The 17,605-nt window shown below is 40.4% G+C and overlaps 1 protein-coding gene across 1 annotated transcript; it reads right to left on the reverse strand.

Annotated features, from left to right (window-relative positions):
- Window positions 1-1,371: 1,371 nt before the first annotated feature.
- On the reverse strand, window positions 1,372-14,052 carry GATM (glycine amidinotransferase). The gene is made up of 9 exons (XM_009089960.4): window positions 13,953-14,052; window positions 13,374-13,589; window positions 9,010-9,205; window positions 7,663-7,853; window positions 6,270-6,407; window positions 5,816-5,980; window positions 4,063-4,126; window positions 3,846-3,962; window positions 1,372-2,412 (listed from the first exon to the last, which is right to left on the reverse strand). Exons 1-9 carry the CDS (start codon window positions 14,019-14,021, stop codon window positions 2,300-2,302), a joined length of 1,269 nt encoding a protein of 422 aa, XP_009088208.2. The 5' UTR covers window positions 14,022-14,052; the 3' UTR covers window positions 1,372-2,299.
- Window positions 14,053-17,605: the final 3,553 nt, after the last annotated feature.

Below are 17,605 nucleotides of genomic sequence, written 5' to 3' on the forward strand. Positions count from 1 at the left end.
TAAAAAGATGAAGGCAAGATTGAGCATGTGGAACAGGGAGGGTGAGACACTAAACTTGAGGAGAAGAAGGTTAAGCATGACTTTACAAAAACAGTTAATGCTCTCTAAAATCAAGGAGCAGCTGCAAGGCAACCAAGGCTCAGTCACCACCAATCCTTCTCCAGCTCACTCCCTGCAGCTGTAGGGAAAGCCCAGGAGGAACTGGGTTGCCTTGAGTGCTGCACAGACACAGCCATCCAAACCTGGTAACAACCCAGCCCTCATCCCATTACAGGCAGTTTCCAGAACATCCTTTTCTCCAAGTGCCTCACATGGGACAAGGCCACCATTTTAACCACACTGGGTTTGTCACTGCAGCATCCAATGCCCCAAAAAGATGAGGTGAACATCCAAAACTCCCTAAAGGTAAGCACTGCAATGTTAAGAGAGACAAGTCTGTTCCCAAATCAGTCAAGAGATCCATGGATAAGGTAAAAAATCTTGTATTGCTAGCAGAAAAAAAAACCCCAAACAACTCCAGAAACATAATGGTGGTGTTCAAGCTGAAAGACTTGCTACTGTGTGCACAAATTTTTTTTTTAATTAATAAGGGTTAAACAAAAAAACTGTGAAAAGGCTGAAATGTTTATAAAGCCAGAGTGTCACATGTAACATGCTGCAAAAATATAGTCTCCTAAATTGTGGGGGCACCCGGGGTGCACATGTCTTATTAATCCACTTTAAGGCAGTTTCTAGTGGTTTCAGCTATAGCTGGTGGTATCTTATGCCAAGCACAGACACACAGACATTTTGGCCCTGCAGATGCAGAGCAGTGAGAGAGATGAGTTGCTGTGTATACTGCTCCAATGCAGCTGCCCAGCTCCAGTGCCAACAGTGGAAAACAAAGCTTGGTTAGAGGAAGACTCAGACAAATTTCCATTGTCTATAAAGCCTTGATTTTAGAGAGAAAATAAACACCATCTCTACCTGGTTAAGTGCTGGCAGCTGCCTAATTACCTCTTTCCATATGTCAAAGCATTCTAGATTGTTGATATTTGACCTGTTTAGCCCTACCCAACTCTAAAATATGGCCATGCAGCTTGTATGTGAGCACGTTCTGCCTGACATCCTTTCTGTCAGGGTACACTGACAGAAAGGATGAGCAAATTCCTCCACAGTGTAGCAAGAAATATCAGTGGTGCTTTCCCCCACCAGTCACACCTCTGTGCAAAACAGAAGTAGAAACACAGTATACGAATAATACACTACAAAAGTTTTCTTCATTATACAAGAGTTTAAGATGTTACCAGTTTTAAAGGGGAAAAATTTTCCATGTGTATTTTCTATCAATTCAGACATTTCATACTTACACATGAACAGAAGGGCAACAAATTGAGAATGCAAAAAACTTTATTAGCATAAAAAGTACATATTCAGGAATCAAAACTCAAATTCCTCCACAGCATCAGGCATGTTTGATACATATTTCTGTATCTGCTACAGCTGAAGGAAGTCCGGGTTGTAAAATGTCAGAAGCTTAAGGTTGAGGGGGAGTTATTGTTGGGTTTTTCTTTTGTGCCTCTTTTTAAGTTATGTAAACAACTCAGTGAAACCTGTACAAGCAGACTACTAGCTGTCACTTGAACACTTAAAAGTTAAATAAAACCCAGTTTCAGCAATACAAAAAGCAATATAAAAAAGTACTCAGGTGCATGACATGCATCAGAAGAAAATGTAGAAGAACATGGTAAGTGAGCATGTCTTAAAAGTTAGATAATACTGAAAATTCTCAGTAAATATCTGTATGGCTAGACATGAAAAACATGATAAAATTACTTGGTTCCCCAAGAGAGCTATACAGTTTCATCTATTTCAACTTCATTAGACATGAATATATTAGAAAGTGGAAGTGGTTAAAAGGAATAAGAAAAGTTTACTCAAGTTTCTCATTTCAAGCTGCCTATTTGATAAGGTAACTAGACAGAGGTAGATATCCAGTATTAGTGGCCAAGCTATTCTAGCAAGACCTTTTAGCTATCCTGTCAAGCTTTTACATTCAAAGCCAATGTGAAAAGACTTCATAGATGAAGGATGTCTTTCAAAAAGGCAGCCAGAAAACCTGTATTGCTGATGGAAGTAGTTTCAATTACCCTACTGAGAGTGAAAGGTATTTAAGAATAAAACATTACCCAGACCATGATGAGGACACCACTTACCAAGCACTAGAGCTCATGCAGTCATTTTAACAAGAGTGACAGTGATTTGCTCATTTCCTATGCCTACTTTAGAAGCTGAGCCATTGCTAGCTGCGGGCTCTTTGCTAGTCCAAGTAGGACTGCAGGGTGCCCCGGCGGCGGATGTCGCACGTCCAGCAGTGGAAGCCGCCTCCCAGAGAATTGGCGTGGCGAATGTTCACTTTAATGGTAGCAATGCCTGGAAGAAACATACAAGGCACCCTTGAAAATGGGATTCTCAACTTCACGTGGCAAGGTCTGGTCAGAACATTAGATGATACTTTATCAGATCACATGGCTAGATGTGAATGTGGAAGGTATTTGCTACTAGTTTGTTAGGAATTTGTTTTCCCAAATTCTAGGCAGAGAACAAACTAGGAGCACAGCTGCCTTGTCTATTCTGGTGATACCCTCAGGATTACACAGGGCCTGGAGCACAGCCAGTGTCTGATGTGTTATAATGTGCCAGTTCTAAAAAGATAAATTTAGGTTTTGCAGTATGTGAAGAATTAGCTGAAATTCTGCTTCAATATATGATCAGGAGACATTTCCATAAATATGTGTAAGCATTTGTGATTCAGACACTGAATGTGCTCTTTTAAGTGCCTCCCAAGAAAAGAAGTATTCAAGGTACATAGCTCTGACTCCCTTTTTCTCTGAAAAGGAAAAGAGGCTCTTGCTACCTAGGTTAAGCTTCCTACCTGTTCCTTTCAGCTCTGATGGGTGTTTCAGCTGTGGCTCAGCTAATACAAAGTCCCAACAGAAGGATCAGACAACTTCTCTGCTACAGAGTTTGCCTTTTTTGCTTCTCAGCACTTTCAGGAGCTCAGGACCAGGTCTGTAGAATCTGCCTCCTAGGTCAGCAATTCTGCCTCCTACTTTTGTGCCCATCTCAGTCCTACAAACTTTCTGACTACCAGAGTTTATTTAGAACTTACGTAGACTGTGAAGTTCAAGGGTGAAAGATAAGTCATGATTAGCATTAATAGCCTCGTTCTTTAGGTACTTTCAAGTATTTTTAAATCCTCAACTCTTTGCTCATGCAATAAAACAGCCTAAGACTGAACAGCTGTGCATATTAAGACTTCCATATTTTAGATTCAAATACAGTTCTCCTGTCACTGCATATCTGAAGGAATTCCATGGTATCATGAAGTTACATCTCACAGGACTGAGATTCTCCATAAATGAGCAGAAATACCTGGGTTAAGCAATCTTAATTTGACATTTAAAGTATAATGTGTTTGCAACTAGAAAAATCTGAAAGAATTTTGGCAATGCTGGGTTCCCAGCTCTATATCGTCCAGCAATAGGTGCACTCAACCTCTGCAAGACTCATGTTGACCTCAAACTGGACAGTTTACATTTAAAAAGCTCATTCAAAGGCATCCTAGCCATAACTTTAGTTGCTACTCACACCTTTATGTGCTGCAAGCTGCAGGGGGCAAAAGAAGAACATATTTCTACAACTGAAGTATTCAGGAGAAAAATCACTGAATTATTCTCACTTGCTAATCCAGCTGTGTGAGTACATTTTCCAGTGCTGTCTGCTTTGAGTGGACCCTCCATTTGCCCTGGCTGGTAGCACAGTAATTTTCTTATAAGTGTATGTACAAGTGTGTTAGGACATACCCAGCTTTTCAAACATCTTCTGAATCGATGTCTCGTTGGCATCCACCATCACACGTTTCTCATCCAGCATTAGGACATTCATGGAGAGCCACTTAGAAGACATCCACAGAGGGTGATCTAAAACAGGAGAAAAAACCTTGTGCTGTACCAGTGTTACTCCTTATTAATACCCTTAAGAGTACTCTTGGAATCCTTGGGAAAGGAAGGGTGACTATACCATCTGGGATGAGTGGCACTGGGGGTTGAATCACAGTCCAGCCAGCTTTCTTGAAGAGCTCAATCTGGAAAAAAAAATATAAATATATTCTCAAGAGGGTTCTTAGAGTATCACATTATGTCCTCCAACCCATGCCAGATTTTCCCTGAATATTCCAATGTGCATGACATCCCCTGCCCTCAGTTCACTATGCTGGCCCTCATTCAGGCTTCATCTACAAACCCAGATTTCCTACAAGCCTTTTTTAAAAGTCATTTTAGATTTTGCATACCAACAGCATTTATTTATATTGGTTTTATATATGCTAGATATGTTAAAGGCAAAAGATAGCATTTGCAGTTTGGAGCTTGTAAACTGAAAGTATCGGTAACAACTGAAACATCTTCAAATATCTTGTTTTTGATTATAAAATCAAAATGATTATAAATTATTATAAAGGCCATTGATATGAGTTACACTGATGTTTCTAAAAACAAACCCATCAGAAATAACACAAAATTACCTTTTCTTCACACTTTATAAGAAAATAATTATGCAGTTCATTTAACAAAGAGAACAATGCAAGGGCATCCCAAGGAATAATTTATGTCTCTATGATTTACACAAAGAAGTTAAAATTAAGAGGAGGATAATTTGGCGAAGGAGAATTGACTTTTCATTGTCACAATAGTTGGAAGAGTATTGGCGAGTGCTGCAGCGTTACCACGAGGTGGAGCCCCAATCCTGAGCCCTTAATAACCAGCCCAGCTTGCCAGGAGTTCAAAGAAAAGCTCCCTTTCATCGGCCCCGTTCAAGAAAAGCCCCCTTTCATCCGCACCATTCACACACGCCCCCACCGCTCCCCGGCCAAACCAGTTTTTGTGAAAGCAAGCTGCATTTATCTTTTCTATGGACGCAGACAGCAGTTTTCCCTGAAAAAAGTCCCAGAGCATGGGTTTAATACAAGGAGAGCAAGAAGAACATCCTCCTCCAAGTAACACTACGAAAAACTGTGGAAGGGAAAAGGGGAGGGGAAAATAGGATTGTTTTTAAAATTATATTGTCAGAATGGATGCTGAAGGAGGCAGCAATTCAATCAGACCGTTTGCATTGAAAGCACTTGCTGAGAGACCAGCTCTGCTCTCAGGAGCTCTGCACATGGCTCCAGAGTGGGCAGCACCCAGCTCTGTCCCTCTGACTCAGGGTCAGTTCAGCCATTCCCCTGTGCTTGTACAGCTTCTGAAGCCACACAGATCCTCACCAAAGGCCTCAAGCCCTTCAGTGCACTGACACAACTGTAACAAGCAAGCTCTCACCCTCTGGAAGGCTTTCTGCTCTCATTGTGCTGCTCAGCAATATTGGCTTTTTCTCAGGGTAGGAGCAGGTTTTATACATCTCTCCTCTTCCCTACCCTTCAGAAAGTATTCAAAGCTTCCAGCAGCTACCAGCTTCCTGCCATTGGTTCAATTACACCAAAGGAGATGCTTCCAAAATAGGAATTAAAAGGGAGATTTCTCATCTGAGCAGCAGAAGCCCTTCAATTTCTCTTAGGATACAACTGAAGTATCTAAGCAGCAGAAGTGTTCAGAGAAGTAGTATATCCCAGGTGCTTGCTTTGATGCATCATTCAAAATTAGATTACTTCCATAATTTTTAACCCTGGGCCCAGGAAGCAGTACACAGTGGAACCTGTGGAACAGCAATTAGCCAGCAGGGAGCTAACCCAGCTGAGTGGTTTTTAAACACAAAACACTTTCCCCCCTTGCACACTCACCTGGTGGCAGGGACGGTCTGGGTTAGAGAGCACAAGACCAGGCCCAATGATATTAAAGGTGGCATCAATGTGCATAGGGTTGGGATCCTTAAAGGATATTATATGCACTCTGTAGTCTGGTGCAAGGTGTCTCCTCATCCATTCAATACCCATGTAGTTTGTCACCTGAAAAACAGGACAAAGTAAGCTTCACTAGGCTAGAATATAGACTGCATCAAGTTTACTTTGTCCAAGGTTTTATTTCTTTAAATAGTTAAAGCAAATTTAATAGAGAATTGTGTGCCTTCAGCTAACCCCTTACCTGGAAGGCAGTCTTACCCTGTAGATCAAACATTCTATGAAGAGCAATTTCTTTTGCCAACTCTCTTATTTTGACACTGCTCAGGAATTTTAAAAGACAAAATACCAGTCACTAAGAGAGATACCAAAACTGTTGAAAGAAAGTTTTGTTTACCTGGCTCCTTTGTACAAAGATATCTCTTCCAGCTCTAATGAAGTCAGCAGCATCAAAGCATGGCTCAAATTCAGTAGTTACAAATTTTCCCTGAGCAGCCAGTTTATGCCTGTCTTCAACAGAGTGGATTGGATAATTCTAGTTGTAGAGAAGAGAACAACAACTTTAGGTTGGAGATGTGACAAGAAAGTTCTCAAATAATTTGTTAATAGGGAATAATTTGAAATTAGGAAAATTGAGAGCTAGTGTGTTCCTTGGGGGTAGTTTGGTTACTTCATATTAGAATAGAAAAGAAAATCTAAATGTGGAAATAAAAGTGAAAGGATTTAAGCACATTCAAGAACAGGTCATGAGATAAGAAACAAGAGTTAAATCAAGAAATTAATTGCTCTTCAGAACCAGATCAAAAGTACTCATTACCAGTGGAGTTTAATACCAGTCCAACAAATCACTGCACACTGACAGAAATACTGGACTGGAAGCTGTTTCCTAACAGATATGGACTCCTTACTTTTCCTCATTTTGGAATGGAGAAGAACATCAAGCTAGAAGATGGATCTTTATTATTACAAATAGTTTTAAAATTAAACAAGGCAATTCAGAACAAGTGAGATCTAAAAATCCAGCACAAATGAAAAATACCACATAAATAATTACAGGCTCTAGAAGTTTTCTAATACTGAAGGTGACTCTAATGTAATTTTGTTTAATGAAGTCTCCTTTGTATCATTGATGACACTGCTCCCAGAAAGTTCCAATCATTTCACAACTAGTTCACTGCATTTATTGTAAATGCTGTCACCAAGGTTCTGATGCATTTGGGGGCTTACAGGAAACTACCAAAATTGTCCAAATCAAAATTATTAGGGAAAAAATTTTAAAACTATTCACTAAAATAATTAGAAGGTAAATGCAATTTAGATCCTTCACTATTTCTTTTATGTAACTTTCAAAATGCCAATCACCATGCAAAATAAGGATTATGAGTTGGGCTTTTTACTGTAACAAAATATATATTATTTTCTACTTTCCCAGTGCACCCAGGACATATGGACATTCTCAGGGAATTCTCTTTATTCTTGAAAGTAATCTCTGTGATGTTTTTCTAGCATTCCTTCCCCTTTAGTAATGCTCAGTTACAGCCAGTAACCAAAACAATTCAAAGCAGAGGAATTTAATAGCACAACTTCCTGTTCCTTGTTCTCTAACTGCACACCCTGAGTTTCAGCTGGAAAGGCTGCAGCAGGTTTGCATACACTAGAAAAAAATGTCTCCAGAGGTGTTTTGTGCCATTCTCCCTCACAGCTTTGTGAATCCTAAATATCAGCTTGAAACTATCAACAAAATTCTGTGTAATGAGAACTGAAGTTCTGCAGGAAATTCAGAGCAGTACCTGATCATAGAGTTCATCTGCCATGGTGGGCTTGGGGGCAGTTGTCCACTTAGCACCACTGTTGAAATAATCTTTGATTAGTCGTCTGTAGGCCCTGTACTCAAAGAACCGAGCACGCCAAGCCATAGGTGCTTCAATAATTTCATTGCCCACCACTAACAGGATGTCTCTTGGCATGGCACCATACATACCTGAAAGGAAAGTGGCCATTAATGAGAAGAGTACACCTTGCTCAGCTCTTTCTGCTCAGGCACTTTTCCCTCTCTTTTTACCATTATGTCTATCCGAAATAATGGCAAAAAATAATTCTTAGCAATATGAGGAAGCCAGCACATAATATCAGGTCCATTCTTCAGTAATTTTTCAAAGTAATATTTTTCATTCAAAATATGCAGAACTTTTGCTACAGAGCCCCACTGATAACAGATTCACAGCTAGATGAAAGCCATCCACCATCAAGCCTACACTTCATTTGGCTAATGAAAATTAACTAGACCAAGGCTTATGCATTACCCAGATGACTTTAAAAAGTGATTATGGGCAGCAAATTTTCCAAGTGAACATCATTTCTTTTCATAGCATCCCTTTAAAAAGTAATAGCACAGAGAAGGAATTTGATGGAACACAGAACTAGAGCAGAAAGCAGTCCCATTAGACTTTTCCTCAACATTATCTGTTCCTCAAGGAATTTGAATTGCACTAGAAAAAATTAAAAATGTATTTTACATGAAAGAAGCCTGTGGACTACACTTGATGCAAAGCTTGGTGAGCCAGTGTGCTCTCACTGCAGATAACCACACATGGAGGAATGTCTGTAGGCAAAGGGACATTCCATTTTCCTTGACATTAGTGAGGATCTTCCCAGTAAAGTGTTGCCTCCAACTGTTTTGTCTTCCATAGTTTAGGATAGATTCAACTCCAGGATCCAACAAAGAGCTACTAAGAGTGTCAGAGGGGCTTTGAGCACTTGTCTTGCATGTAGGGGACAGAGCAGAAACATTCTGCAGCCACTTTGAGGGCCATGACAGATTAGCTCTTCTTGGCAGTGGCAGTGACAACACAGAGAAGGAACCTGGCAAAAGGTGCTGGTGTGGGAAGTTCAGGATGGGTGTCAGGCAAAGGTCTTCCATCAGGAAATTCACCCAGCACTGAAACCAGTCACCAAATCTGGTGGCAGAATCTCCATCCCTGGAGATCTTCCAAGTCTTAGCTACAGAAAACAGTCACTGACCTCACTTAGTGCTGGTGATAATCCTACTCCTAGGTGGAAGGTAGACTAGATGACATCCTAAATATTTCAGACAAGAGCTAAACAGACAAGACCATCAATAATGGAAAAACATTTACCTGTAGACTCAAAATCAGGTGTTTTATACTTCACAGACCAGTCAATTGGATCAGGCCTCTTGACAATAACACCTTCTCCCTTCAAAATATTGCACATCTCTTCAATTTCAGCAATAGCTTTTTTTAAATGGTCTTTGGGGAAACCCTGGCCTCCAAATTTCTGGTAAAATCCCCAATATTTTTCATATGTGTTTGCCTAGAAGAAAAGGACATTAGGTGACAAAGAATAAGCACCAGTTATTTTGGAGTGAAATAGACACATAAGATGCAAATCTTAAAGTTTCTTGTTCTTGATCCTGCATTTCGTCTGTTCCTGCAATATTTTGACTACATTACACTTCAGTAAGTATTGAGTGGCTGGTGTTGCCAAGTGGCCATTTGGTCCCTATTACAGAACACTTTTGCAAACACACCAAATCTGGCAAACACTGTAGAATCTCTATTTAATAAGGCTATCAGACATGTTTTTAAATTAAAACAACCTTGAGCTCAATTGCAAAATGCACACAACTGTAGTCACCTTCTTACAACCTCACTTCAGTAATGTGACAGTGGTGACAGGGGAAATTCTAAAGCCATCCCAAGTACAGGTAACATGCTTTGTTTGCCAGAAGGGGCCATACCTCAGGTGCAACAGCCTAGAAGAGGCAAAAAATCCTCACCTGCTGGGGTTGGATTACATGTTCAACATTTACAGACCTAAATCCTCTGCTGAAATGCTCTGTTAGCCTTTTAAATTAAAAACAAATTCAAAATTCAATTCCCAGTTCTCATGGGTAAGTAAAACCAGACATATAACCAAAACCAATGATGCTGCTTCAGTTTGATGTCTCTGATGTTCCTCTGTCACGTCAGAGTTAGCTGAGATGCAAGTGCATATGGAGCCCTTCTGGAATGACAGCAAGCTGGAGGGACAGCAGGGGGATACAGAAGAACCTGCCCTTCCAAACATGAGGCTGTCTCCTGACACTGCAGTCCTGACCACATCCCAGAACACAGTGTTCCCCCAGAATCAGTGATGATGTTCCTTTGTGCTAGCACTGCCCCTGAGCCTTGAGCAGGCAAGGCCCTCCATCTGAAGGCATCCCTGATCCCCTTTAACAATCCAGGCTATTCCCTCTGCTGTTTCTGGAGATTTGCCTCATGCTAGACAAGTAAGAGAGAAGAAAGAAAATTCAGCCTTAACAATTACACAGAGATCCTCAGTATGACCATCCTGCTCCTCCAGTACTGAAGCTTCTTCCCATCCTTCCTGAGGGAATTTGTTCTTTTTCTGTAAGTGAGGTCTTGGGTAATTTGAGCACCTCAAACTTGCCAGCTGGTCAGAAGTCACATGCAGATCACATGAAGTGCTCAGCATTCCTATGGAGACATGCTCTGCTAATGGGATGAATTCTTCCTGTGGATTGAAGCTGGTTATTTTCAGAGCCAGCCATGGTCTATGTGAATATCATCAATCCCTCAGAGGTGCAGCTCTCTCTGCTTTTTTTTAAACCTGAGGAACCCCGCTTGTGTTGCACTCATGGGATAGGGTCATCTTGAAGTTACAGCAGAATAAAGCATTGTAACACTATTCATATTCCCTGCCTTCCAAGTAACTGGGAAAAGGGTAAATGGCTGGGACATGTATTTCATAGCAAATCAGGGTTGACATTTCTGGCCCCTTTGGTCATAGACATACAAGTCAATACAGAATGTTCAAAAAGGACCATAAATAGGAAAACACAACATTTAAAACAAACTGTTTCTTTTCAGAAAGAGTGTTTTAGGAAAGATTGTCCTTAAGAAACAGCATTATTGTTCCTATCATTGCTATTTACTTTAAACATTTGTCATGGAAAATAATTAACATTATTAAGATATACCATTAACCTAGTAAAGACAGTTAATAAATTTAGGATATTAAAATTTAAATTCAGATCAAAATTCTTATTGCCTTATTTAGTAGTAAACACATGCACACTCTCATCTTTTTACTCAAGATATAAGGATCTGTGTTAGTAATACTCCTCACCCAAAATGCATTATTATTCACAAAATGTACTGAAAATCGTTGCAGAATATAAAGCTATAAACTTCAGCTGCTTAACTCAACTGCTTCAGGATACATCTCAGTTGTGGGGTTTTTCTTTACAGTGCTGATTCAAACAGGACATCTTCCTAATTCATGTTAAGATTTTCCAAGTTCTCAAATATCGTATTTACCTCTCCATAGCCTGTTTCAAGCTCAAAAAAGGCTATGCAATAGTGTCAGCTCATTAATATTCATCAGAGATGCAGGGCTCCTTATTCAATTCCTTCCTTCCTCCTTCTTATGCCAAGCACATCATTCCCACATCTCAGCAAAAACACTTGAGTATACCAAACCCTTGTCTCAAAGCAGAAAAGAGTGCTGAATGCAGCCATACTTCCTGCATTTAAACATGTAGCAAATAAACACACATACAGTCTTAAAACACAATCTCAACACAAGTATTTACCAAACTGCTGTAATTTGAAATACATTTTCGGAGTGTCTCAGGTCCAGAGCTTCAAATTTTCCTTATAAGTGTAGAATTCATCAGTTTTAAAGTGCAGTTTTTATAAGCAGTGCCCCTCATGCACTGGGCAGACAGGACATGATACCCATCAGCTCTAATTTTGCTGCTCACAGGGAACAGGACACACTTTACCTCTTGGCCACGTGGAGATCTAAACAATCATGAATCTATTAATTAATAGTAACAATAATGTCAAGGTAGGACTGGACTACTGCTTGGATTATTCAGCAACACCCTCCAGGCATTACTGTTGATGTTTCTACAGCAATATTTAAGACAAAAGCAGAAAAAATTAGAGGGAGCCACATCTCAAATTGGCTCTGTTCCCATTACATGTTGTGGACTTGGCAACTGACATAAAACAAATTTAAATCTTGCTTTAACTCTAAGTCATAGGTATTTGAATTGCAGAGATAATCCTATACTTTGACATTCCTCACTGAGCTGTTGATATCACGTGTTAAAGAAAGTGAAGTTCTGACCTATTGTGAGTAGTTATGGCTTAACAGGCAGTAAAACCTGTATAGCATGTGGCACTGCAGCAAGTCAGACACTTGAAATATTTTTTTTGGTGCTAAAGCAAGCCCCTGACCACTGCTTAGAAACTGAATTTTGCCTCATTTAATAATATTACAATGTAAAAAGTTAGATTTTTTTTCCTTACTCTTTCTGTACATTCGTTATGTCAGTCCTACATAAATGCACATACATACACGTGTATATTAGAAATGCTAACTCTCATTCACCTCCTTCTCTGAAGCTGCTAGGATATCTTTGGAGTCTCTGTAAAACATAACACAGATTCTGAGATATATATAGATATATATATATATATATATATATATAGGGCTAAGGGAAGAGAAGTCTTCTATACAAGTACATCTCAAACTTTCCCTAAATAACCATTTCCAGCACTTGAAACTTATTTTCAGTATCTTTGTTTGCCATTCTTTCAATGTCAGATAAAAATTCTTTTTTTCTTTTTCTTTTTTTAACTGAGTCAACTTTGTCAGGTTATCCTTTAAATTTTTACTAAGGTCTCTTAGGGGGAAGCCATGGGCCAGCTCATTTTGCTGTGATAGCCATGGATTATCTGCTGCCCTGCAGGTAGTGCTGCACTGTAACAGTGAAAGATTCAAGAACATGCCCACAAATGCAGGTAACACACACACTCAGCAGCTTTAAAGTCCAGGTAAAGAACACAAAAATCTGGAGCAAGCCCATTATTTGAGTATTACTGTTTTAAATGCAAGATTCCAGAGAACAAAGAATCATGGATTTATTTTGGTTGCTGATGCAGTTTTAGACACAGAAAAACCCTGAAAGAACAGTGGACTATGTATTTCCACAAATTATTTACTGTAGCATACAGGAGTTTCAGTAAATTACTTCAGAGCTGTCAAACGCAAGAGTCCTGTTGGTCTATGGCTACAGAACTCAATCTTGCTCAGACTATTAAATAGAAAACAATGCTTTTTTTTCAAGTTGTAACACTACTTAGCTTCAAGCCAAATTAAAGTTTCATCAGTCCAACTGTCTCAAAAGTTTGGGTGTGTACTTTGATAACATCTGGGCTATATTACATATATTAGAGGTTGTCTCTGCTAGTGACTTCTGTTAAAACAGCTAATTCAGTTGAAAGCCCAAAGAAAAAAGCACATCCCTCATCAACGTGGCTATGCTGTAAAGTTTCACAGATGTAAATAACTACCTTGAAAGAAGAATTCCCAAGAGTAAGCACCACACCTTATACATTGTAAAGCTTAAGTAAATTTTAGATATAAATTCTACATTTTCTCTTTAGGGCTAGTTTTTATTGTTTACCTTAACCTCCACAGAAAAAGGTGGGACACAAGCATTTTCAGCTCTTCCCACGATGACCTCTTCCAGTGGGTCCCATTCATTGTATGAGCAAACAAGACAGTCCTTGGGCACAGGGCTTGCAGCCTTGTCATCGGCAGCACAGGTGTTCTGCGAGGCTGCAGCTGCCTGGGTGCTCTGGAAAGTTCGCTGCACCCATCCTGTAAAGGCTCCTCGAAGCTTAAAATAAAAATAAGAACAAAAATTATGCTTCCCTTACAAAGACAAAAAGTTATGGCCCAGCCCACAAATGCCTTAACACTCTAATCCCAGAGCAATGTATGCTATTTGGAGTATTAGCAGAAACACGGCTTGTTACAGCTATTCTAATTTATTCACAGCCTAGCAGATGCTTAAAGGAAATTCTGCCTTTTCAGATACACTCAGTTGAGAAGGGTAACGAGATCGGACCACGGCACTGGCAGACTGGGGCGGGAGGATGCTGAGTGAACCTCAGCCTCCCGCACCCTCCGCTCACGGCGAAGGGACCACACGGGACCCGCCCCGGGAGCATCCCCAGCCCCGGATCCGCCCGGCACCAACCCTGGAGCCGATGTAATGCGCTGCCTCGGCCCCCCGGCTGCCCCCGCGCAGGCACCGCACTCGCAGCATCTCGGCCGCTCCGACACCACGGCACGGGACGAGCCCGCCCCGCTTTATGTGCGCCCGGCCCGGCCCGGCCCGGCCCGCCCCGCCCGGGGGCAGCGCCCGCGGGGCCGGGCGGGGCCGGCTCGGCTGCCCCGCTCCCGGCACGGCTCCCCCGGCTCCCCCCGGCAGGGCTCGGCTGCCCCGCTCCCGGCACGGCTCCCCCGGCTCCCCCCGGCCGGGCTCGGCTGCCCCGCTCCTGGCACGGCTCCCCCGGCTCTCCCCGGCCGGGCTCGGCTGCCCCGGCTCTGCCCGGCTCCCCCGGCTCTGCCCGGCTCGGCACGGCTCTCCCGCTCCCGACCCGGAGCGGCGGGGCTCGGAGGCAGCCCCAGGAGACACAGCTTCAGAGCTGACCGACGGCTTCTTCCAGCAACCTGAATTTCTTTTCCACGCAGGGCTCTTCGGCAGCAGCCCGGCTTGGAGAAAATCACGTTTTAAAATGTTTCTCTAAGATGTGTACCGGAGTGCATCATACGGTTGTTTTCAGTCATCAAGTACGCATATTCTTCATTAAGCCTGTAGTGGACAAATTCAATTTTACCAAAAATTCCAATATTTCATACATTAAGAATTCAGATCTTTAGACTATGACCTAAAGAGTTTTTGATTCACCTAGAAAATATTTTAATTATTTAATTACTGAAGGGGTGTTTCAAGAACATCCCAAACAATTTCGAATTCTAGCTTCTCAGAATCCATATTGTGATATGAAGAAAAGCTATCCTAAAATTAAAATCTAAACTGGTTAGCTCCTGGTAGATTTGTACATGGGTTTCCCTGCAAAACCTCTCCAAGATAAAATCAACAGACTTATCTTCAAAAATACCTCTGTCTCAACAGAAACAGTCTACAACAAGAAATGTGTTTACAACCAGCTCTACTCATATTTAGTATATCCCACATAGCCTATTATACATTTGCTCTACTTTGCACACAAGTTCACTTTCAAATTATTTTGCTTTGCCATGTAAAAAGCAGACATACCAAAAATCAATCTTATCCAAATCATTCTGTTTAAAGTTGTAAAAAAATCTCTATCTTTCTTCCAACATGATTTTTGGTTCTGCCTTTATCATCCATGCAGTGCCTTGCTCAATACTCCTCCAGCCTATGCTCTGCTCTCCAGGGCTCCTGCACTGGGGTTTGAACAGACACAGTATTTAACATTATTTCTGCATGCATGATTGCAGGTAGTGCTGGTGAACTCAGCACACATTTCTAATGCAGGAAAAGGTAAACATCACCAGTGGTTACATACATTAAGACATAAGCTATGGTCTTAGAATACAGCAAATCAGCCACAGTTTTAACATGCCTTAGATACACAAGTAACTGTGTTTTATTCTACTGGGTAATTATTCATTCAGCAGTTTGTCTTTTTGGCACAGGTAAACACTACACCTTCCCAGGACAAATAACACAGTACGAGTTCTCCATGAACTTACACAGTTCTCAGAGAAAAGTTAATTATTTTAATTGGCATAATACCAAGTATGCATTACCCTGTTTCATACAGCAGCAGAATTTTCTCATAACTCACTCAGCTTGTTAGGACTCATTTGTAACATCATTGCATCAAACACTATTCTTGTACAAAAAGTACATCAGGATTGTTTTTTCAAGTTTCAAAAAGAAATTTTATTGATGTTTTTTAATTCCTAGTTACCATTTTTTGTCATCTAATTAAAAAATAAAATTTTTAAAACTATGAAGTTAATGCTAGTTCTGCTCAAATTCTTGCTTTTTGATTCAGTTGATTTTGCTAGGGTCACTCTACTCACATTGACCTAAAAAAATTAATGATTGGCTTGTGGCTAAATCCAAAGGTCTTGCTTCCTTTTCTGTCCTTTTCAACTTATCAGCTAGTTTTGGACCTTTGAATCATTCTTTATCAACTCAGTTTACATAGTTTTTCTGACTCTGCTCAACACTTCTTTCCCCACTTACTACATAGGTCTGATGCTTCCTTACCATCACTGCAACAAGTTTCTGCTGAATGCTCTAACATTTTTTAAATTTTTTTTCTGGGTTGCATTTGTTCTGCTTAGAATTATTTTAGTGGAAACATTCTTTCCCCTATCTCATGGGTCTCTCTTCCTTTTTTAGGGGTAGCTCCTCATGGATACAAGCCAATCCTCACCTAAGTACAGTCAAAGCAGATTTTTTTTCCTTTTCCTAACTGGCGCATTTGCAGTCTGACTGTGAAGCCTTGACTCATGGTAAATAGCATTTCCCTCCCAGCCTTTCTGCCTCTCAGACTGCCCTAACCACCCACAGTGCACTCTAGAGGTGTCACTACATTTCTGTCCTCACTTAACCATCTTCTGGATCCCTGGAAAAAAACCCTAATTTGTCTCCTTAAGCAGTTATTGTTTCTTTGTTTACATCTTTTTATTCCTTAACATCAAACACAGGCATCATTAGTTTGCATTCATGGTGTGTGAAAGTGTCATTCCTTACAGTTCCTTCTGGCATCAAAACCAGAGTCCTCTTGCTTCTTGTATGGTAGGCAGCTCTTTATTACTCTACTTCTACCAGAAGGACTTGATCTAGCAGTGTATATTTAAATAAAGGCAAAAATCAAGGAGCACAACACCAGAAATGATTATTCAAATTTAGAGAAAGCCAAGTTCATTCATTCAAATACAAGATGTTTATGTGAACATGTAGTTGTCTAAGCAGACAGGGAGCTTTTCAGATCAAATATCTTTTTATAAAGATCACAGGGTTAATTTTATTACACAAAATTGCTAGAATTATTGTAACACCTTCAAAGCTCACCTCACTAATCAAAAGCTTGCCAAATATTTTTAAATTATATGCTGATCTAGTCAAGATACTTCCTTCCTCAGCAAACCTCACCTTAGTATGGAATTTTAACTTGTAACAGAAGAAAGAGCTTCACATTTCTATTGCTGAGATTTGCCCTATAAATATTAATTAGCAAGCTTTGGGTTTTTTTAAAGGGGCTCTATGCATGTTTTTTAATACTCTATCCATCATTTTTAAATGACACAAGGTGCCTCGAATGGCTTATGTAAAACCACCTCATTCTGACAACTACGTCATGCATTCAAAACAGAGCAGGTCCAGCTACTGAAGAGCAACATTCTAGCCCAGCAGCAAGAGAGAATAAGATACAAAGTACTAAAAATCGAGTTTAGAACTAGAAAAAGCAACAGGAGACATAGCAGAGAGAAGTTGATCTTGGCAACAAAACTAGAAGTTCAAAGTATAAACTCATCGATGTTTTAGGACAGTGTCCTGTCTTAGCTTCACCCATCTTATCTCTAACACATCTCTGTTAGAGAAACAGAAGTCTCCATGGATTTTATTACTGCTTAGATATGAATTTCCATCTGCCCAGTAACTGAGGTCCTCAATTGTTTCAGTTTGTAATGTGGTACAGCAACATGTGCGACTTCAGAGATGTGATATTGAAGGCTAAGGAACACCTTACCCTTTCCTACCAGGAAAGATTAATTCCTGCTATTTTACTGACTTCAAAAATATTGGTAAATCTAGTGTTAGCTGGTCTTAACATTTACATC

This window comes from Serinus canaria, chromosome 10 (assembly GCF_022539315.1).
Source record: "Serinus canaria isolate serCan28SL12 chromosome 10, serCan2020, whole genome shotgun sequence".
Taxonomy (NCBI): domain Eukaryota; kingdom Metazoa; phylum Chordata; class Aves; order Passeriformes; family Fringillidae; genus Serinus; species Serinus canaria.